Source organism: Monodon monoceros, unplaced genomic scaffold, assembly GCF_005190385.1.
Source record: "Monodon monoceros isolate NGI ecotype Baffin Bay Population unplaced genomic scaffold, NGI_Narwhal_1 Super_Scaffold_12, whole genome shotgun sequence".
NCBI classification, from domain to species: Eukaryota; Metazoa; Chordata; class Mammalia; order Artiodactyla; family Monodontidae; genus Monodon; species Monodon monoceros.
Window position 1 is genome coordinate 105635280 of NW_021703768.1, and position 24647 is coordinate 105659926.

General features: G+C 40.1%; 1 protein-coding gene across 1 annotated transcript in view; it reads left to right on the forward strand.

The window, feature by feature from the left end:
- The window catches only part of MEGF10 (multiple EGF like domains 10), a 120958-nt gene that overhangs the window by 43642 nt on the left and 52669 nt on the right, over nt 1-24647 (forward strand). The window contains exons 5-6 of the mRNA XM_029217803.1: nt 19010-19256; nt 20875-20995. Of these exons, the coding sequence (XP_029073636.1) occupies nt 19010-19256; nt 20875-20995 (368 nt within the window). The remainder of the gene's footprint in view (nt 1-19009; nt 19257-20874; nt 20996-24647) is intronic.

A 24647-nucleotide genomic window follows, 5' to 3' on the forward strand; every position in this document is an offset into this window, starting at 1 on the left:
AGAGGTGGATTGAGGAAGCTAGAAATGGTGGTGGGTAAAGTAGTGAGAGGTTTTCTGGCTGGACTAGAAAGAAGGGCCTAATGTTGTGCTGGGGACAGAAAGCAGACTGCTGTGGGGTGAGGGGTGATGCAAAGATGCTAAAGCATAGACTGCTCTTCCAGAAACTTAACTGGGAAGTCAACAAGGAAGGGTAAAGAGATAGGGAGTTAGTAAAAGACAAATGTAGGCTCAAGAGAAAGTTTGGTGTTTGTTTGCTTTTTTTTTCTTTGGCGGTACGCAGGCCTCTCACTGTTGTGGCCTCTCCCGTTGCGGAGCACAGGCTCCAGACGCGCAGGCTTAGCGGCCATGGCTCACGGTCCCAGCTGCTCCGCGGTATGTTGCCTCTTCCTGGACCGGGGCACGAACCCATGTCCCCTGCGTCGGCAGGCGGACACTCAACCACTGCGCCACCTGGGAAGCCCTGTTTGTTTGCTTTTGATTGTGTTTTAAGGTGAAAGAGGCTGAGAGGATGGTGAAAGAAAAGACAGAGTCTGGAGATTGAATTGAGAGTTTATTTAATCTAGGGAACACAGCTCCTGAGAAGACGGATGGGATCCTGACACTGATGGAAGGATTAGTGTGAAGTACTTCCCATTCCTGACAAAACGAGGGAGGAAAGAGTGGCAGGCAGGATGTCGATAGGTTTCTGGGCTCAGGAGCTCACGGGCAGTGGGGAGGAGCATCTGAGTGAGTTCATATTTGATGACCTTTCTTCTCTTGGTAAACTGGGGAAGAGATAATCTGCTGATATCAAGGGAAGCAGAAGTTGGGTACGTTGATAATGATGATGACAGCAATAGTTCTCCTCTATTGAGAGCTTAGTATGTGCCAAGCATCTTTGTAAGGGCTTTACAGCTTTACAGGAACTAACTCATTTAATGCTCAACAGATGAGATGGTTACAATTCTTGTTCCTGTTTTACAGATGAGAAAATAGAGGCACAGAAAAATTAAGTGTCTTGCCTAAGTTTATACTTCTGGTAAATAGTGGAACCAGACTCGCATCTCTTTTACAGCCAGTAATTTAAATAAGGATCTGGTGCCTCCTGGAGCTGGAAAGGAGATTTGGTGAAAGTGATAAGGGTCAGTGAATGAGAGCAGGAGGCAGGACTGATACCACCAGACAAAAGAGCAAAACAAAAGTTCCTGAGAGGTGTCGAGGGCACACTAACATGTCATTTAAAATGACACCAATTTGGTTGAATGCATTTGTAATTTCCTCATTTGTAACATTAAGAATGTTGGGCAAGATTGTATTTACAATCCCTTTCAAATCTATGATTCTATGTGTGATTTCCTCTCATAAATATGTGTCTGCAATCCCCGAGATCTTTCTTTGTTTTGGAAACCCTTTAAACCTTTTGTATGAGTAGCAATAATACATTTGTTCTCTCAACCCATATAATTCTATTTATGATTTTCTAAAGGTCTATAGAGAAATTTATTTCTCCTCTGGCTATAGGGCACATCCAAAAACACATGGAGAGTCCTAAATCAGCCAGCAGCCAGCAAATAGTTTTCAAATGCTTGTTCCGTAGGCTTTTGACATTAGTACCAATTAGAAACAAAAAATGGAAATTAATTTTGGTCTAGAAAATCCAAACTGGGGTTTATTTAGTCACCAATTGCATTTCTGGTTAAATGTACTTGGAAGTAGTGAAAACATGCCTAGGAGGCCAGACTAGCTCAAACATTTTCAGATACAACATTAAGAGTACTGATAACCTTTTAGATAAAGCAAGCACGCTGTGCTGCTCGGAATAAGTAGTAAGAATTTGCCTGCAGGATATTCGAACGGGGGAATCCATTTGAAGGGTATTACAAGCCAGAAATTGTAGGGCACAAAAAGCTGACTTGTTCACCAGCAAAGTCTGCTGTAAAGGTCTATTGACTGGATACAATAGAGGATCGATGTTGTCTGGGGAGAGAAGTCACCGGAGCCCAGTCCTCAAGGCAAGTCGTTAACATACCCATCACCCTGTCAGAATTACTTTAGAAATCAGGTTGATGGAGCAGCAGAATAAGAGTGGATCATTTGGGTTCACTGGCATGAGGGCTGGACATTGATGACAGGTGGGAAGGATTGAGCTTGGGAAGAATGGTTCATCAGAACTGCCCAAAAGCAATTTCACTGATGGACTGCCCGAGTATCTTGATAGAGGTCACACACAGAAACTGCAGATTTTGCCTTTGTGAAGGAGTCTGAAACCTGGGCTTTTGTTGGTTACTCTCTGGAGGGGCAGACAATCTCTTCCACCTCCACCCACCCAACTCCCTGTTGGAACTGAATGACAGTAGACTTAGTGCCTCTCCATTCTGTGCTGTCTCTTTGCCTCACTTTCCTTGGCTTAAAATAAGGTTCAAAGTATCTATGTCATATGCTTGTGAGAATTAAATGACACAATGGCATGATAATGGCTCAGTAAATGGTACTTACTTACAATTCCTTGTGTGACAACTGTGCCTTCCACCAGACTTCACATCAGACCGGTCTGTGGACTGGAGAATGGATGGAGGGGCTCTTTGAGGACATCTCGTTTCGCCCAGCAGGCCACACCCTTCTTGAGCAGGAGCCTCTCTTTGTCCAGAGTTGCTTGCCAGGAGGCTCCCCAGACAGAGCCCTGGTGCAGTTTTTTGCATTATCTCCAACCTCTGACCATTAATGTCCTTACCAGATGAATTCACGTCTGGTTCATATTGCTCGGGGCATGGTGAGAACACTATAGATGTTTATGTTACTTGCGCTAGTTGGTTCACATGCTGTAAAGACAAGGCTGGGCTGTCATTTTATTTAACTCCACTCCACACACATCATTTATTGATATTTTTTCCTTGTTTTTTTTTAACCTTGTGTAATCTCCCTCTACATCTGTTTATCAGAAAATCTTGGTTCAACCTGAAAATATAAGATAATCTAACCTTTTCCTACTCTCTACTCCTGCCACTCAAATCCAAGCTACCGTTGTCCTCTCTTAATTGGTGATCACAATAGTTTCCCTACTGTTGCATCTACTTTAGCCCCACTCCAGTCAGTTCTCTGTATTGAGACCAGAGTGATCTTGTAAAACTGCACTTCAGAGCATGCTGCTCCCCTTCCCCAAACTCCCCAGTATTTCCCATTATGGTTAGAATAAACGCCAGAGCCCTAACGTGACCCACCAAGCCCTGTTTGATCTGTCCCTCCCTACCTTCCCGGCCCCTTCTCATCCCACGGCTTGCTCAGGGTACCACACTGCTCAGCCTCTGCCTACATTTCTTGGAACACAGTAGCTTCATTTCTGCCTCTGCACTTGATATTTCCTCCACCTAGAATACTCTCCTCCCTGGAACTTTATGTGGCTGGCTTCTAATTTAGGTCAACGTACTTTCAATCTATGTGTCATCACCAGGAGAGGCTTTCCCTGACTACATAAAGAATATTCTCCCATAACTATCTATTACGTCGTCTTTTTAACATTTTTTTATGGCACTATTTGAAAATACTTCATTTGGTTTTTTTTGTTTGTTTGGTTGGTTTTGTTTTTTTTGTCTGTATTCCCCTCCAGGATAGAAGGCCCATAGAAACGTGAATTTTGTCTGTTTTATTCACTGCTGCCTAGCTAATTTATTCACCTAATGTCTAGCACAGTGCTGGGCACCCAGTGATTCTCAATAAATATTTGTGGAAGGAAGGAATGAAGGCATAAATGTTCCAGGAGCAGTAATGGATATAAACATGAGATATGAGAGATGAAAGACTCTGCCTCTTCTTTCAAATGCTTTCAAGTTTAATAGAGGGATTGGAAGTCCATCTACAAATATGTAGGCAAAGCATCTGGAGAAGTCAAGGAGGACGTGGTCAAAGGTCTTCTAGAGAAAGGGCATGACCTGAAGTCCTTCCTTCAGTGGCCTTAAGGGAGCTCAGGCTCCACTTTGGCTGTGTGCGATGCAGGCTCATTCATCCTTGGTGAATTCCCATAAACTAGCAGCTGCAGTGAGATTGTAGAAGCCAGGCAAGATGAACTAGGTGTCAGTTCCATAAACTTTGAAGAAGTTGTGTAGTAAGACAGCTCCCCACCCTCAAAAGAGGAAAGGTTTTACCTTACCTGTAAAATCAGGGAGACTAATACCTGATTTTAGTAAAGCCATGTACATTTCCTCTCATAAGGTTATGCTGTTAATTGGCTAAAATTAAGTGCTCTGGTTTAATATATAGTCTGGTATCTTTCATGACTATATCAAATTTCTTATTGTTTGTGATTGTGTCAAAGAATGTTTTTTAAATACTTGAAAACTTCCTCAGGGCAGATAAGAAAAAAAAATGTTTTTTCCTTCTTTGGTCAAAATATCTTCTAATTCATTGACAACCAAGTTGACTTTAAAAAGTTTGAATATTTGTACATATATGTTAGAGCAAAGTAATCATGTTTGACATGTGTAAATTAATAAAGTGTAGAAAGTAATAAAACAGTAACATTTATACTACTTATAAAGACTGTTTCAATAGGGTAAGTAGTAGAGGTTATAAGTGCCCTGCCTCTGGGCCATAAATGGTGTCTTAAAATTCTGTGAAAACCTAATGGTTTTACTACTCACTACTCTTGCACAAAGTGAGTGGAAGTAACTTCCAAAGAAAGTTTAAATTTTAATGGAATTGATTTGAACTTGATATTAGTATATAGCCGTGAATTTTTGTTCATGTATTAAAGAAAAGCCCCTTTATCCTTACAAATAAAAATAGCCTCATGTTGTAAAATTAGTATTACACAAACCAGATTTATCCATGCTGTAAATTAGTTCTTAGAATAATTAGACTGCATCAAAGTTAAACAGTTCTTTAAGACATCATAAGCAAAGTTAAAAGAGAAAGAAGAGAATGGAGAAAGATTTCTGCAACGTATAAAACAAATGATTAGGGCTTCCCTGGTGGCGCAGTGGTTGAGAGTCCGCCTGCTGATGCAGGGGACACGGGTTTGTGCCCCGGTCCGGGAAGATCCCACATGCCGCGGAGCGGCTGGGCCCGTGAGCCATGGCCGCTGAGCCTGCGCGTCCGGAGCCTGTGCACCGCGACGGGAGAGGCCACAACAGTGAGAGGCCCGCGTACCGCCAAAATAACAAAAAAACAAACAAACAAAAACAAATGATTAGTATATAGGATATGTTAAGAACTCCCACAAATCAATAAGGAAAAAAAACCCCTCAACTTTAGATTAGGCAAAGGATACAATAAAGTAATTCAAGGCAAGGAAACCTGATTGGCTAATAAGCATATGAGAATATTTATCTTTGTAATAACTGAGGAAGTACATAATGAAGGAACATGATGTCATTTTTCACCATCTGATTGGCAAACGTCTAGAAGTCTGACAATATCAAGTGTTAATGAAGATGTGAAAGGAAGCCTGCACACACTGCTCTCAGGAGGGTAAGTTGGCAGAGTAACTTTGGAGAGCAGTTTGGCTGCCTCTAGAATAATATGTTGATTTGTGTACACCATAGGATTAGGTAATTTTATTTTGACTTCTTTATCATCTGTCTGTATACCTTGGAGAAACCTTTGCATACATGTATAGGGGATATAGTCTTTGCATCTTTGTAACAGTGAAAATTTGGAGACAAGTAAAAATGGCCTTGAATATGAGAAAAGATAGATTTATTGGAGGTTGTTAATACAGTGTAATGCTGTGTAGCCATTCATTCCTATAAATTTCTATGTAGTAATACACTGCATTAAAAGATGTGTCAACATTAGTGGATCTCAATATCGTAATATTGGGTGAAAACAAGATACACAGTGATATAAACAGTTTAATAGAAAACTAATAAATTCATAAAAGTTATGCAATATATTATTAATATATTAATAATATATTAATTCATGCAATATATAATTTTTGGACACACAAGCAGACTAGAATGATATACATTAAAATCATGACAGCGGGGACTTCCCTGGTGCCACAGTGGTTAAGAATCCGCCTGCCAATGCAGGGGACACGGGTTTGAGCCCTAGTCCGGGAAGATCCCACATGCCACGGGACAACTAAGCCCGTGTGCCACAACTACTGAGCCTGAGCTCTAGAGCCCGCGAGCCACAACTACTGAAGCTCACGTGCCTAGAGCCAGTGCTCTGCAACAAAGAGAAGCCACTGCAATGAGAAGCCCACACACTACAACAAAGGGTAGACCCCGCTCACCGCAAGTACAGAAAGCCCACGCGCAGCAACAAAGACCCAGCACAGCCCAAAATAAATAAATAAATGTATTTATTTTTTTAAAAAATCATGACAGTGGTTCCCGTTGAGGAAGGAGTTAGGGAAAGAACTGAAAACAAGGTACAAAGGAGATAAAAGGGACTTTAACTGTAATGTGTTATTTCTTGCATTAAATGATGAAGCAAATGTGATGTAATGGTCACAACAGTTAATTCTAGGTTGTGAGAACGTGGGGCTTTGCTATAGTAGTACTTGTCTTCTGTGGTTAAATTTTTTTTTTTTAACTCAAGAAAACTTAAATTTTTCAGACCATCCTGTTAGCACTGAGGGTTTGAGACCTGATTTTCCTTACTGTTGGGTTTTAAGCAAATCATTTAAGGCTTCCGCCTTTTGGCCTCTCACAGCCAGGATGAAGATAATAAGTACTTGCACAGTGGTGGTCCTGAGTATGTATCCTTCAGTGCTCACCTCCAGCCCACCTCTTCTGGAAGCCTTCTCCCCTCCCTGCTCTCCTCTGCCCAGAGGCGCAGTGGGTGTAAGTCCTCTGTGTTTGAGTGTCCTGTGCACTGCAAGACTTAGCACATTCTTTTCTGATGAGTCTCACTGTTGGCCAGTCTCTTCCAGTAGACAAAGAAATCTTAGCTACAGGACAGGTCTTAGGGAGGAGCAATAGTAAGTACTCAACAAACAGAACTTAGTAACCATAGAAGCTGCTTTGTACATTTTTAATGGAAGAATAAATGAGCAAAAGAGCAAAAATATGGCAAGACTTTATAAAGCAAGATATCCCATAATGGGTCCCAAGGTCGTTGTTTTTCTTTTGACTTCAGTGAATAAATATAATCCCCCCAAATCCCTTACTTAATCCCAGCCTACAATTTGTATCCTTGAGATTTCCCTCCACTGTGAATAGAGTCATCAATATGCTCTTGTTGAGAGACATCAACATTCATATTTAGAAACATTAAAGAATAAACATTTCACACCCTTTTTTCTGGTTCATAATTTGGGATAAGCATGCACTGATGTTATAAAATGACGGTTCATGCTTCAAAAATTCATTTTTTAAAGAAGAAGAATAAAGGTTCTCTCTCTCGGCCACTGAATAATATTAATATAAACAGCACTGGGTGGTTGTCCATAGTGACTGCTGGCACTCTGTCAGCTCTCCAGCCGGCTTTTTGACATGTGAAGGACATGAGGTTTTAGTGCTTTCAGAGGATCTGGAAAATACATTTTTATTGTTCTTCTTCATGGATGGAGAAGCTTTACAAACTTGTTTTATTTTTAAAGCACTTGATGTTTTGAATGAGGATCTTTTCTTCTACATTAACAAAGGGAATGACACACCATAGCCTTGTTAGCCTGAGGCACAAGGAATGAAATCACAGGGAGATAAAAGACCCTGAGGGAACCAAGGCTTGGGAAGAAAGTGTGTATATTTCAGGAAGAATCATGTTTTTCTATCCTTTGAGACAGCAGAAAATTATTTTGGTCTCTTTTGAAACCCACTGCACTTCTGTAGAGATATTTTCTTGAAAGTGACTTATTTGTGCTTTGTCTATATATGAGAATATGAAGGGCTGAATTTTCTTTCCTATTAATTCTCTCATAATCACAGATTTTCCTATATTTAAAGTCAATGGAGAACATCACGGTGAAACTCCATGTAAAAATATATTTTTAAGTCCGTATAGCTGACTGATGTAACCTAATAGATGCTTGACATTTAGATGTTAAGGGCACTTACAGTCTTAGTTACTTCAAACAGCAACCCTGGTGAGGGTAGTTATGTATTATAAACTGATGGCACTTTCCCTATGATAAACATGAGTTCCAAGATTCAACACACTATCCTGTTGTAAGTATCTGGTACAGATGTATCCACAAAGTTCTTGAAACCCATATAGTTCTACAGTTTTACCTCTTCGATCCCAGAGGTGTTAAACCAAGGTAAAACAAAAACAAAAAAACGGACTATTCAGTTCATCTAAAGGTTTCTTTATACCAAACACAAGCACACAGAATTGGGCCCTTTTGTTTTTCGCTATAATTCAGAACCAATTGCTTTAAAAAAAGCATCTTATACTTCAAACTGTGTTTCAAGGCTGTTTCTGTGGTCTTGGTGGGTGTAGATAAGCTGGGGAAAAATCAAGTCCTGGAATTGATGCCTTCTAATATGGCAGGATTCTTTAGATTTTATTTATGACCATCTACTTCTTTATGCTAAGGGGAGGATTATTAAGAAGTTCACATGTTTGTTTCTAAGTTTCTCCTTTTATATTTCTGGGCTCCATGTATGAGCCTACACCTCTGAACATGTTAAATCGCCAGCAAGTGAGCAATTTCTAAATCCAGTTTTTAATTGACAATTAAGAATAGGATGTAAATTAACGCTGGTTTTCATCCCAGGTCTGAGCTTTTTCCAATTGGCTTTATAAAAATGGATGAAAAGGGTGATACACCAGGGCTTGTTTTTACTTTATGGAGTTACTGGGCAATTTGTTTTTGGAATTCACATTGTGAGAACCAAGTTGTCCTTTTTGGCATGAATGATTCATGCAAGACAAACAAATAATGAAAACCACCGACAGGCCTGTTATTCCAGCCTCATATACAGCTGGAGGATGTTTTTCTAGGGGTGGGACGCTCTACTGTGCCAACCACGGAATAAAATTTCTGCTGCTACCAGATCTGTGCAGTGCCACACATAGCAACAAGTACTTTTGATGTAATTAGTACATTTCACCATCCCCATTTTACAAAAAGAAAATTAAGTATAATAAAGGTCAGGGACTTGCTCAAGTTTCCATTCCTATGAAGTTGCAGTGTTCCTGCTAAGGTCCAGGCCTGTCTAATGCTAAGTGATTGTACCCATTTCTTGAGCCAGCTAGTGATTGATGAATTTTGTAGCAAGGTGAATTTGATGGTAACCATCACTTCTTTCTCTAAGGGAAAAATGATTTCATCCTTTTTTTTTTTTTTTTTCTGCTGAGGGAGTCCTTTGGATGAGACAATGTATTCATGTGCCCTTGTTCTTTCCTCTGGAGTATCTGTCCATTTGGCATTTCTCTGTATCTCGAATTGTTCTCCTTTCTTTATTCTTGGTCTACACAAAAACAAGAGATTTACTAAACCATCTCTCATTTGTTCAAAGATTTTTCCTAATGCCTTGTTTTTGTCAATACATGCATGGCTATGGACATGTTGGAACATTTCTTATCAAATCATTCTGATGAACCTGCTACTAACACTTTGAAGCCTGGGAACTCTCATTTTAGGCAAGTATTACTTCTCAAATACCTGTGACACTTTTGTCCTAGAAGGTTCCCCTTTGAAAAGCAGGCCAGTAATGAGCGCTGATATCGGATCCGGTAATTGATGAGCATTGCTCACTTGGGATGGTCCACAGGGTGTGTGGAAGAGCACAGATATGGAAGCATTGATGGGTTTGGGTTGAACCCTTGCTTTTGCCACCTGAATGCTAAGTGACTGAGCAAATTATCATCTGAGTCCATTTTTCACGTGAAATGTTGGAGTAATTATACCCATCTTATCGAGTTATTGTGAGGTTAAAATAAAGTAGCTGCATAATGCTGACACATGTTCAAAACTCAGTGTATCTTGGAACTTATTCTCTCTCTCCCTGTCCTTTGCGTGGAAAACTGGACTGCTTGAAGTGAATTAGGAGAGGAGGATGTACCTAGAATTGTGATGATGGTTTTAAGCTTTCTCTGCTTGTCCAAGTTAGTTATCCTGCTCTGCATGCACAATCACTTTCATTCACTCACCAAATATATCTTGAGAGCCAGCCATGTGTCAGGTACTATACAGGCCTAGTTTTCAGGTTAGAGTACTCCTTAGCAGGCCAGCTAATAGCATCAGTACTGTTTTCACAGTGAGTTCACTGCCCTTTCTGTTTGCATAGAATCATTTTCAACTTACAGAAGCTCTTCAGATTTAACCATCTCCTTAATTTTATTTTCTCTTTGAGAAACGCCCTATGTTCTCACTACTGATATAATTTCCTATTTTCAGTGCCCCTGAATATTGAGTCACTGGCTGACCCCATAGGCTCGCTCAGTGAAAGGTCTTATCGTTGGCTGCTCCGCCTTAATGGATCATATTAGATGAAAAACATAATTGTGGGATATTATGTTTAACCAAAATACGTGATTTCACTACTTCAGGAGCAGAATGGACTTGTGAAAAGTGCTTGGACTTTTGTTTGCAGACAACCTTGGGTTTAAGTACTGTTACCACAGTCTGGTGTTTTTGGACATTTTACCTACATGTTTTCATCCTAAATATCCTCCATGTGCTGCAGGTGATAATGACACCCACCTTGTCAGTGCTGTGAGGACTGGAGAGAGGTGTGTAAAGCGTGGAGCACAGAACATAGCACAGTATAAATGCTCAGCAGATTGAACTATTTAAAAATGTAACTTTTTGCTTGCTTTTCTCCTTCTGCCAAAAGGATACATTCAATTGCAGAAAATTTAGAAAATCTAGTTAATCTAAATGAATAAAAAAAAATCACGCACAGTCTTAAGACCCAGAGTTACCCAGTGGTCCCATTGGCCCACAGAGTGTTTCAATATCTGTCTCTCTGTCTCTGTGTCTTTCTCATTCTCCCTCTTCTCCTCCCTTCCCCACATATTAGGTTCAACCATATGCAGTTGCTGGTATTAGGCCATTTTTGACCTAAGTTAGTGACAATTTCATCTAGTTTATTCTAATCTGTTGCTAAAATTGGATCATGTGCTACATATTTTTAATCTACTTTTTACAGTTACAATATTGTAAACATCTTTCAAGTTCATTAAATATTCTTCTATAATATCACTTTTAATTGATGCATGGTATTCCACTGTATGATTATACCAAAATTTTTTTCACCAGTCCTTTCACCAGTGCTAGAAAATTAGGTTGTTTCTAATTTTTTTGTTGTTATAAACAGTGCTGTTATAAGCATCCTTAAAGCTTGGGCGGGGGTAGAATAGAGTGGTTTAGAATCCAAACTGAAGATGGGAGGTCTGTTCTTCACCCCTCTTTGCCTGTGTAACTTTAAGCACGTCACCTGGATCTCAGTTTCTTCTTCTATAAAATAGGGGTAACTGTAGTCCCTGCTTCATAGGGACACTGTGGTCATTCATCTATTTCAGGTGCTTAGAACAACATCTGTGGGCACAATGTAAGTATTACTAATTGTCTGTACACACTTATGTTTGTTTCTTTTAGAAAAATCCCCAAAGATGAATTTATGAGTAAAGGGCTTTTGATACACTTTCCCAGACTAATCTCTAAACTAGATGTGGTATCTGCTATCCCATAATAGTGCATAAGCATGCTGATTTTCCCAAAAAGGGGAGAGATAATCTTCCTCGCTGTAAGTGTCAGTCTCCTTATTATTATTACACTACTTCATGACTCAGTTTTCCACGGCTTAATATCTCTGAATAAGAATGCCTCTCACCATCATTGTCAGCCAGGTGACTGCCAGGACATGACTGTGTGAAACCTTCTGTTGATAACTGCTAAGATCTAGAAGGGTGTCCGTGTGTCTTAACACCTATGAAATTCAATTTTATTTGAGAGATATGAGACAAGGCAAACATATATAAAAACTGTGATCTAAGTGCAGAGTGGGTGTCGTGGAAAATATATATTGCCTTTTTCAGAGAGCATCTCAGATTGGGTTGTAAAATGTACCTGAAGCACAGAGGTTTCTGAGCTGAGCTTGGCAGGCTGGGGAGGACTGACGGAGGGAGAGGACATGTCTAATATCTCTTCTTCTCTGCTTATTTCTATACTTCTTTTTGTTGTGCACATAGCTAAGAAAGATGACAGTGGCCATGATACAATAGTGTAGAAGCCCAAGAGGGCATTCATGGATGTTTGTCATGTAAAACGCTTTTGGCCACTGCATGTATCATTTTTCTGAATGTAACACCCCCTGCAACCTCCCTCTCCTTGCAGTGCCCCTTTTTCCCATGTACAAATCCTCTGCCCTTTACTTAAATATGGCACCCTCTGCCTTTAGGTCTTCGCTTAGACCTCATTTTATCAGGGAAGCCTTTCCCGACTCACCAACATTGGTTAAGTGTCATCCCTGTGCTTTCCGTTGTACCCAGTCCATATCCTTACCTCACTACCTGTCACAGGTTATTCTCTTACCTAGTAACCTGACACCTTGCCATTAAACTATAGGCTTGTAGAAGCATGAGCTTTATTGTTCTTGTTTGAAGTCAAGGCCTGGTACCATGGCTGGCACAAGGCAGGTACTTAAGAGATATCACTTGAGTGAATTTCAGCCCCCAGCCCCTGAACATAACCTGTGGTTACAGATGTCATTGGAAGTTATAGCCATTAGAGCTCCAGCATGAGTCCATTGTCTTGAGAGGAGCCAGTGCTCAGCTAAGCTGTCCCTAAGAGCTGTAGCATGGTCTGTATACTCCTGACATTACACAGTAGTTTAAAATCCCTTTTATTTCCAACTTATTATGACAGCTTCTTAGAGCAAGCTGTCTGTGCTGAGACCCTCGTTAAGCTGCCTCCTGAAACATCTGCATGATTCTGGGCACATGGCATCTGATAGCCCATTTCTAGCTGTTCACACAATAAGAACTGAAACCAGAAGCTGAAAAGGAGGCATCGCTTCCTTATTAGCATCTGGGTTCTTTTCCATCTAATCTGGAACAAAATTTTGTTCATTTACCTTTTCCTATTAGGATATTCAAGTTATTTGCATGTTAACTACATTTAAAAATTTTTATTTTATTGAAGTAGAGTTGATTTACAATGCTGTGTTAATTTCTGCTGTACAGCACAGTGATTCAGTTATACATAGTACAGTTTTTAAAAAGTTGTCTGTGGGAGACAACCCAGTCCCTTTTTCTTGAGGAGTGAAATACTTGCCCCTTGAAGTTTGGGTGAGGTGTTAACTAAAAGATGTCAGATGATTTGAGTTCAGACTCTCTCCAAACTGTCTTTCTAAATACAGTACTTGAATTCAGGATAATTGGCCAAGCTTGGCACTAAACATAAGGAACAAATTCTCCCTCTTGTACTAGACAGTCAACATACTCTTGTATTTGTAGTAATCAGGGAAGAAAGCTGGCTTTTGTGCGATAAACTGTGTAACTCACTAGTATACATTTAAAAGTGGGTATGTTGAAGCAGTTAAATATGACAAATGAAGAAAGGAAAGGAAGTCACATTGATGGCTACATTCAAGCCAGGCTTCTGTATCTTACTTGTCCTACTTCCTGTCTATTTGTCTGTAGACTTCTGTATGTGGATTTTCTTCCCAGTAGAGTCCATGTTGGTGCTTAGTATTCACATTGTGAGGCCCATGTATCAGTGGCTTTTTAGAGAAATAAAACCCCAAGGGGAGAAGCTGTCACTTCAAAGCATGCCACAGTGCTTAGATATAGGCAGGAAATTAACCATGTCGGCACGATAATATTTCTTTAAAAGCCTGAAACCTTTTCTTTAATGCTGATAGTTATCAATGTCTGCTATAAACTTGTTTCTACCATGAGGAAATATCTTAAGGGTTTTTTTTGTTTTTGTTTTTATCTAATCCCGAGAAAATAGAACTGGTCTCTGCCTGACTGCTCTGCTGGGAGAGAAGCTGTTGAATGGGATGTACAAATAAATGGGTTATGAAGGAGAGGAGAGACCAGTTCTATTCCCTCAATATTTGAATTCTTCCTACCACTCTCCTCTTGTTGTAAAATATATTCTATAAAACATGTGCTCCAGCCCACTCTTACCCCAATATCACAGTGAGGGAAAAGAACTCTAAGTCATCGTGATGTTTTTTTTTTAATGCTTTTGACATGATCTTGATATCCTTATCAAGGTAGTTTTATTACCTACATTGTTGTTCTGCATCAATCAATTAATCCCCCATTATACATAAGGAATAATGGATCTTTAATTTAGCACCTGAGGCTCCCGGAAGTTGAGAGGGATGTGGACATTCTGGAGAGGATTCAGCAAAGAAAATGAGTGAAATTGAATAAACTTTTAAAAAATACATAAAAGTATTGAGGTTGTAGTATTTAGTATAACAAAGAGCAGTGTCAAGGATGTATTCATGTTTAAGGAATAAAATCATTTACAATATAGGGAACAGTGATGTACAGGATTGACTATGCTCTTAAGAGGAGGGGGGGATCAAGTTATAGGATAATGGATTTGGATTACATGGAATGAAGATTTTCCGTACTCTTAGGATTGATGAACCAGGAAACAAGTTACAAAGGACTATGTAATTTACCTTGGGGGACCTTCAAAACAGGACAGATTCTTCTCCAACTGGGATGGCTGAGAGGTCTTAAAGGAACATACCATGTAATTTTTTTTTTTAAGAATAAATCTTAGATTGAAAGAATTAAAATTGAAAAAAAAACACAACTTTGTCCATATCCATAGGCAATAAAAGATACTACTCATATGAATAACAATTAGGCTGAAATATCATCTTGGAACTACCACTTAATCTTATTTTGTGAAAGAATATTGTGAGTTCTTCAGTAATTGCTTTCTTGATCTGCTTTAGGTTCGATAATTCTCTTCCACTGCTTTTAATTGTGTGAAAGTATGTTTATTAAAGTACTAATGAGACCAAAGCCATACTGATTAAAAACAGAATTATTCATTTAAACCTTTTGAAATTATGAAATGAAAGGTAGGTTCTAATAATGTAAGATAAATCCTGCATGTCTAATAAGTTGTTTGCTGTGTGCCTAGTTTTGTTTTTTTCAATAGTTTATTCCAGATCTGTTGACGTTACAAAAGTTTTATGAAATGAAACTTTCTTTTTATCATAAAAGCAATTTATCCTAGGAGCTCTAGGCAGGGTGCTTCCTCCCTAGTGATTTTTATAGCGTCTAATTAATAAATGCACCGCTGCCTAGGCAATGCATATTGAGAGTAGGCTTTGCTTATTGTCACCCTTCATAAATTTTAGAATGTTTGCAATTGAGGTTTTTTCCTTCTCTGCTTTCTTTTTCCTGCTCATTGACTTGAATCATGGCCATTCTTCCTTTCCTTTGGAACTGCATTTTAAAATCTGACTTTTAGCCCAGGACCAGATGGCTTCACAGGTGAATTCTATCAAACGTTTAGAGAAGAGCTAATACCTATCCTTCTCAAATTCTTCCAAAATATAACAGAGGGAGGAACACTCCCAAACTCATTCTACGAGGCCACCATCGCCCTGATACCAAAACCAGACAAAGATGTCATAAAAAAGAAAACAACAGGACAATATCACTGATGAACATAAATGCAAAAATCCTCAACAAAATACTAGCAGACAGAATCCAACAGCACATTAAACGTATCATACATTATGATCAAGTGGGGTTTATCCCAGTAAGGCAAGGATTCTTCAATATATGCAAATCAATCAATGTGACACACTATATTAACAAATCGAAGAATAAAACCATATGATCATCTCAATAGATGCAGAAAAAGCTTTAGATAAAATTCAACACCAATTTATGATAAAAACCCTCCCGAAACTAGGCATAGAGGGAACTTACCTCAACATAATAAAGGCCATATATGACAAACCCACAGCCAACATCGTTCTCAATGGTGAAAAACTGAAACCATTTCCTCTAAGATCAGGAGCAAGACAAGGTTGTCCACTCTTACCACTATTATTCAACATAGTTTTGGAAGTTTTAGCCACAGCAATTAGAGAAGAAGAAGAAATAAAAGGAATACAAATTGGAAAAGAAGAAGTAAAGCTGTCACTCTTTGCAGATGATATGATACGATACATAGAGAATCCTAAAGATGCTACCAGAAAACTACTAGAGCTAATCAATGAATCTGGTAAAGTAGCAGGATACAAAATTAATGCACAGAAATCTCTTGCATTCTTATACACTAATGATGAAAAATCTGAGAGTGAAATTAAGGGAACACTCCCATTTACCATTGCAACAAAAAGAATAAAATACGTAGGAATAAACCTACCTAAGGAGACAAAATACCTGAATGCAGAAAACTATAAGACACTGATGTAAGAAATTAAAGACGATACAAACAGGTGGAGAGATATACCATGTTCTTGTATTGGAAGAATCAACATTGTGAAAATGACTATACTACCCAAAGCAATCTACAAATTCAATGCAATCCCTATGAAACTACCACTGGCATTTTTCATAGAACTAGAACAAAAAATTTCACAATTTGTATGGAAACACAAAAGATCCCGAATAGCCAAAGCAATCTTGAGAAAGAAAAATGGAGCCGGAGGAATCAGGCTCCCGGACTTCACACTGTACTACAAAACTATCAAAACAGTATGGTACTGGCACAAAAACAGAAATATAGATCAATGGAATAGGATAGAAAGCCCAGAGATAAACCAATGCACCTATGGTCATCTTATTATTATTTATTTATTTTTTTTGGTCACCTTATTTTTGATAAAGGAGGCAAGAATATACAATGGAGAAAAGACAGCCTCTTCAATAAGTGGTTTTGGGAAAACTGGATGGCCACATGTAAAAGAATGAAATTAGAACACTCCCTAACACCATACACAAAAATAAACTCAAAATGGATTAAAGACCTAAATGTAAGGCCAGACACTCTAAAACTCTGAGAGGAGGACATAGGCAGAACATTCTATGACGTAAATCACAGCAAGATCCTTTTAGACCCACCTCCTAGAGAAATGGAAATAAAAACAAACAAATGGGACCTAATGAAACTTAAAAGCTTTGCACAGCAAAGGAAACCATAAACAAGACAAAAAGACAACCCTCAGAATGGGAGAAAATATTTGCAAATGAAGCAACTGACAAAGGATTAATCTCCAAAATTTACAAGCAGCTCATGCAGCTCAATATCAAAAAAACAAACAACCCAATCCAAAAATGGGCAGAAGACCTAAATACACATTTCTCCAAAGAAGATATATAGATTGCCAGCAAACACATGAAGGATGCTCAACATCACTAATTATTAGGGAAGCGCAGATCAAAACTACAATGAGATATCACCTCACACCAGTCAGAATGGCCATCATCAAAAAACTCTACAAACAATAAATGCTGGAGAGGGTGTGGAGAAAAGGGAACCCTCTTGCACTGTTGGTGGGAATGTAAATTGATACAGCCACTATGGAGAACAGTATGGAGGTTCCTTAAAAAACTAAAAAAAGAACTACCATATGACCCAGCAATCCCACTACTGGGCATATACCCTCAGGAAACCATAATTCAGAAAGAGCCATGTACCACAATGTTCATTGCAGCTCTATTTACAATAGCCAGGGCATGGAAGCAACCTAAGTGTCCATCAACAGATGAATGGATAAAGAAGATATGGCACATATATACAATGGAATATTACTCAGCCGTAAAAGAAACAAAATTGAGTTATTTGTAGTGAGGTGGATGGACCTAGAGTCCGTCATACAGAGTGAAGTAAGTCAGAAAGAGAAAAACAAATATCGTATGCTAACACATATATATGGAATCTAAAAAAATATATAGTTCTGAAGAACCTGGGGCAGGACAGGAATAAAGACACAGACATAGAGAATGGACTTGAGGACAGGGGGAGGGGGAAGGGTAAGCTGGGACGAAGTGAGAGAGTGGCATGGACATATATACACTACCAAATGTAAAATAGATAGCTAGTGGGAAGCAGCCGCATAGCACAGGGAGATCAGCTCAGTGCTTTGTGACCACCTAGAGGGGTGGGATAGGGAGGGTGGGAGGGAGATGCAAGAGGGAGTAGATACGGGGATATATGTATATGCGTAGCTGATTCACTTTGTTATAAAGCAGAAACTAACACACCATTGTAAAGCAATTATACTCCAATAAAGCTGTTAAAAACAAAATATGTCTTTTAAATGCTTTTTTCTGCCTTTATATTACCTGGTTTCATGTACCTCTTATCTTTTTATTTGCTGTCCATATCAGTTTCAGGTTTGTTGTATTTTAAAGTCAGTGACGTTAAACATTTAGTCAATTTTTTCCCTACCTTTTCTGGTTACCTCCCAATCACATGTATTTTGATTGATTACTTTGAAAGCACAGCAGCAGTTTCCTTTTCGAGAGCTCAGCGCGTACCTGTAGCAAGGCCAGCCCACTCCTCAGTGGACTGCCTGTGGGTCGCCTCTTTGTCCCTCTCATCATTGCCTGCGGCGAGGCCCCCTCACTGATCCCCTGAGTGCTATGCTTCTTGCCCCAACTCCCGCCTCTCCTTGTCAGCTGCTTCCTGCCCTTCTCAGGCTGTAGCCAGCTGATCTTACTAGAAGGCAAATCTCCATTGTCCCTCAGTGCTTAAAATCCTTTACTACCAATCCCTTGTCCACCAGATGCAATCCAAACTTCTTGGTGTGCATAAAAACCCCTGCATAAGCTGACCATTCCCATCTGCCTAGCCAGCCTCCTCTCTCCCTACAACTGCTCACACCCTCCCCTAGCCAATGACTCTGGCCACATCAAACGCAACATTCCAGGTGCAGGGAATAGGCTGAGCACAGGCATGGAGTTGAACAGTATAGCAATGCTTTAGCAGCGGAGTGATAGGAAGTGGTCCACTGCAGAGCACCAGTGAAATATTGCCATGGATGTGTGCCCGAGCCCTGCTGCTCTGTTGAGGAATGGTGATGAAGGGATCATCAATCCACTCTCTCCAAAGGGAGAGGAAAGCTGCTTCTAAAGAGCTTGCCATTACCTACACCTGTACTCTGATGCCCTCCACTGTTTCTTTCCCCAACCTCAGCCTGCGACGGTGATCACTGGGGGCCTCACTGCAGCAGCCGGTGCCAGTGCAAAAACGGGGCTCTGTGCAACCCCATCACGGGGGCTTGCCACTGCGCTGCGGGCTTCCGGGGCTGGCGCTGCGAGGAGCGCTGTGAGCAGGGCACGTATGGTAACGACTGTCACCAGAGATGCCAGTGCCAGAACGGAGCTACCTGCGATCACGTCACGGGGGAGTGCCGCTGCCCACCCGGCTACACTGGAGCCTTGTAAGTGACTTGCTGCTGAGCAGCATAGCAGAGCCCACCCACCCTCTCTGTTCATGCTGCTGGTATATTCCTGCGCTTCTGTTTCTATTGCTGCCTGAAGAGTTACTGAGGGAATAGGACCCCAGGCCCAGATGCTGTTTGCTGTAGAGCATCAGAGCCCAGCCAGAGCCTCAGAGCCAGCTTCCATGCCTTCTTTTGGCAGAGCAGAGGCAGAGAGGGCCAGGATGCTGTGCTGAATGGCAGTATTGGGGGTTGTTGGGGCAGATTTGGGTTCCACTTTGATACTCCCTCAATTGCATTCATTACACTGCCGGCTGTTAATGATCCACGTTGTTCTGCTCTGTTAATTAGCTGGATAAAGCTGGGTGGGTTCAGTGCCTTAGAGAAGAAGGAAGATGAAAGATGTCAGAAATAGTCCATGATGAAAGGTTAGCTGGGTTATTTAATGCCCATAGATACGTATGTTGCTTTGTGAATATGAAAGTACATATATCACATCTGTGCAGGATATGTGCACACAGATAGTTTAATTCTTTCTGGGGAACACTAAAGCAGTTACTTAATCTCTACTACTTTATTTTGTGGGAAGGGCATTCTTCGGTTTGCTTGTATTAGCAAACAGACTAAGAGGCAGAATTTGCCAAAAAAAAAGTAGGAGATAAAAAAATTTTCTTCCCTTAATGAGAAAATTACACTTGTAAGTCACAGAATTAGAACTTGCAAAAAATGTGGCTGACTAGGTAAATACTTCCTGCTGACAGTGTTAGAGCTATACAAATAGAGCTAAGGAAAAAATTGCATTAGCCAAGAAAGCCCTGATTTTCAGAAGCATGGATGATCATCTCAGACTATTTAATTGTTAATATTGCTTTTATGGGTTTTTATCAAGGCCACAGTTGCATAGGGCTTTGGGAAACTTGCAGCAATTTTACAGGAGAGTAAAAAAGACAATTAAAGGCTTAGGGAAGAAGGTGTATTCATACAATATGGGAAGGGGGCTTGTCATTCTGAAGAAGAGAACGCTGAAAATTGGTTATGAAGATTTTGTACACTAATGGGGTGATGTGTAGACGTTTCAGTCTCCTTTGAGGTTAGAACAAACACACCAAATAGACTTCCAGGGTAACCCATGAGCTTTATAAAAGTTACATGGAAAGTACCTGTCACCAGGGAGCGTGTGGCCCACGAGAGTCATCCTTGGTGCTCTCTGATAGGACAGATTCTCCTCAAATTGAAATGGTTTCATTAGAAAATATCCCAAAACATGGGAATTCCTTGGTGGTCCAGTGGTTAGGACTCCATGCTCTTACTGCCGAGGGCCCGTGTTCAATCTCTGGTCAGGGAACTAAGATCCCACAAGCCTAGCGTCATCCCCCACCCCCCCCAATCAAAAAAGCTAATCACTCAGAAGATATCCCCAAACAGAGGGAAGGACTAGGTGACCCCTCAAAGACCCTTCCAGCCAATATGATTGATGCCCTTGATGTTAATGAAACGAACAATACTGGACAGAGAAATCTGGTCTATTTTAGGGCTGTGGGTGCTGCTGTGTCTGTGAACCTAAGGGTTGTGTGGCTGGGTAAATCATGGTGTCCTTTGTCACATGTTAATCCCTCAGCTGTGAGGATCTTTGTCCCCCTGGCAAGCACGGGCCACAGTGTGAGCAGAGATGCCCCTGCCAAAATGGAGGTGTATGTCATCACGTCACTGGAGAATGCTCGTGTCCTTCTGGCTGGCTGGTAAGCTCACTTCCACCCTCCCAAAGCACCCTGTTCCAGGATACTCAAGTGAAAACACATGTGGAGGACTTTGATACAAAAGAAAGTTACACTGATGGTTAAAGATTCCAAAATTGGAAATACCTGATCATTTCAAAGCTGGAATTTTTCAGTCCAGAGAAGGCAGAAGGTGATTAAATCCTGAACTTGAAGTGTACTAAGGGTCCTCATGGAAAAGATAGTAGGCCATCTGTTCTGCATTTCCCCTCAGGATATAAAAGGGAAATATCTTGCCTTACACATGACAGCAAGAGCTGTCAAACCCTGCAACTATTTAAATAAGCATTTTCATAATTATGCTCTATGGATCATTATTATTCTTGGGAACATTATTCTCAACAGGTTAAGTGTTATGTGAAAAAGTTATTCAGTCTTATGAATCTGGAGACACATTGAGGAAAGCTGGGTTTTCCAAGTATTGCAGAACTTCTCAGAGGTTATAGTATGATACTTTAAGAGGAAGCTATATCTCACCACACTTCCCAAACTTTGTCTGTGATACTCTGTCTTTTTTTTTATAATTAATTTATTTTTATTATTTATTCATTTACTCTTTTTGGCTGCGTTGGGTCTTTGTTGCTGTGTGCAGGCTTTCGCTAGTTGCGGCGAGTGGGGGCTACTCTTCGTGGTGGTGCGTGGCCTTCTCATTACTCTTTATGGAGTGTCTCACAGGCTTAATGTTATGTGGAATAAAAAATGTCAAAGCTGGTTTACTAAGTAGATTACTCTGAAATCAGGAAATAACATTGGTTCGTCTTTCTCTGAGTTAGTGTATAAGTCTGCTTGAAGGCAGAAGAGTGAATGACCAATGTCTATTTCCTTCGTTAACGTACAGAAAATAAAAGAACAATTTACTTGATGATTACCTTCCATCTCCATGCACTGTAGTGAAGCTGTTCTTACAGGGGTTCAAGTGACTTAATTGCCAAATCCAGTAACAACTCCTCTCTTCTCATTCCGCTTCACTTCTCCAAAGCTTTTGACTCTGTTGCTCATCCACCTCCCTTTCCTAATCTCTTTTCCCTCCACTTTTTGATAATCCTCTGTCCTGCCTCTCTTACTAAAAATCTCTTTTCCTAATCCCCCTTCTTTTACATACTGCTTTCTTACAGTGTTTCCTTGGTTCCAGTCTTATCTTTCTCTCCTGTCACTATAAATCTTTTCTGGAAAGTTCATTAGGATCCATGGCTTTAACAATCATCTGCTGACTTTCCCAAACCTTGACTTTCCCTCACTTGACCACAGATGAGTATTTAATGTGTCTGCCTTAGGAGCCAGACATGGGATGGGACTGGTTTGGGATTGCCCTTGTTGTAGGCATGGAGCAAAGGAGACCTGGAGTCCACTTCCTGGTGAGAATCACGAGAAGTAAGGTTGAGTTCAAGATGTTAAGACCACTGGGACAAGTGGAAAAGAAATATCAGAGCCAAGGCAAGAGCTGGAAATGGTCAGTGGGCAAGACAAGGAAGCAGAGCCTGGGGAAACTCTATGAAGCAATGGAGTCAGTGCAAGGGGGCCTTTTATTGATGCCTCATGGTGAGGTGAACAGGGAAGCTATTGAAGTACTGCTGAGCTGGAAGCAGGCCCATCAAAGTCAGTGGTCATAGAACCAAATTTGTTGTACCCCTAATCCTTCGTTGTACCGCAATTCCTTTTTTACCTTTTTTATCCTCATTAAAACCAAAACTTCTTTTTTAGTTGCCCAAGGTAGAAATGCTGAATTATCTTTGACTCCTTCTCTTCTTTTATTTCTCGTATTCAACCTTTTGCCAACACTGGTCATTGCTTGGTCCTTGGCAAGGGATGGATTTTGCTGGGATAGCAGAGTGTCCAGGGAGCTCTGTGTTCTTTGAATGAGGAGCTATAGGCATGTTACTCCTAGGATTTTTGTGTAGACATTGTCTGTAGAGTTGCCTCATCTTGAGATTGAAGCTTTGTTCTTCTTCTGGGTCGGGGTGGTCATGATGTGGGATAGTGGTAACCACAAGCTTGGACCGTGAGTCCCAGTAGGTGGGCAGATGGCCCTCTCCATCAGCCCAGTGGAGCCTCCCCAATACTCTGGGACCCCTACCTTGATAGATGTTTCTTACTGAATGTTTCAGGTCATTTTTTCATGTGCATAGCTGAGCTTCCAACTTACACTTCTCTTTACAACATTTTCTTTGTGCAATCATCCTAGGTTCTTTTCATGATGAATATATATTCCTATCACACATACACATGTATGTATTTCAACTAATAGGAATAATGTGAGCAAATAGCTTTAAGTAGGACATTAATCCTTATTTATAAATAATATTTCAACAGTATCTCTGAAGCTTATGTGGGACCATTACAAAATGTGAGTAGTTAGTCCCTGAGAGAGTGAGAATTTTCATCAGAACCCCTGCTTATCATGGATTAACCCTAGGCGTGTTATTACTTTAGTCATGTTAATATGTTGTGCTGGAATGGAGGGGTCAGAGCTATTTTTACATCTTTCCCCCTCACCATGTTGTGAGCTAATTAAAGGTTGTGACTTTATCTTTGATTCTCAGAGCTTAGCACGATGCCTGGCACATAGATGATTCTCAGTTAAGTATTGATTTGAATCACCTCTCAAAGGCTTTTTCAGTTCCAAGATTCTGGAATAAGTTTCCTCATTGGTAGATAACTAGAAACCACCAGAGGAGACTTAATTAGCACACCAACTGCCTTTGTAGATAGCCAGGAGTTAGAGGAAATGTATTTTCTTACACTACCCAGAATAAACATTTACAAAACCATCTGGTGTTCGCTAGCCTCCAATATCAGAGTGCCCACAGTCTGTCTTTTTTATAGAGAAGGAGGACAAAGCAACAGCTTCCAACATTTAAAAACATTGTAAAAATTCCTGTTACTTGGGATATGTTGTTTGCTGAAACAGTAACTCCAGTAAATAGATGATAAGCTACAAGCCCAAGTTATGTAGACGAGTGAAGTAGAAAGTAGTAGAATATTTCATTGACTTATTGGCAAAGTATCTTATGCTTCTCCACATAGTACTGGAATAAATATGACAGTATCTGACAAGACAGACAGCCTCTAGGGTGAGGAGATGTGTCCAAGTTACTCTGTCGATTTTTCTCCCCAGGAAATAGGCTTTCCTATTGATCTTGGCCCAACAATGTTTGTTGAACCTGCTGAAAATAAAAGTGTATTTTCTTCTGAAATAAAACGTCTAGGTTCATTTCTGCTGAAGTATTTCTTAGGCAATGTTATCATTAATTCAGGTACAAAAAATGTCAGTCTTTTCTTATGCTTCCTTATAAGAAATAAAACCAATGATGAAGTTTATTTTCTCTAGAACATATGGTGAAGCATTTGGATATTCCATTTGGGCCAGATGTTGTCATTTATGTAATGGATGCTCAATAAGTATTGTTGACTTACTGTACATGTAAGGCCCAAGGAAGAATACTTAGGAGGATTTGTAAATTCCTTAGGTTTCCATAATAATTTGATGTAACTTTATTTTTTTAATATAGGTATTTCTTAAGATTACTATTCTGCCACCTATGAGTATATCTTGAGATTTAGGCTTACTAAGCAAATAAGTCAATTTAGAATTTCTAACACTTTCGAGATGATGAAC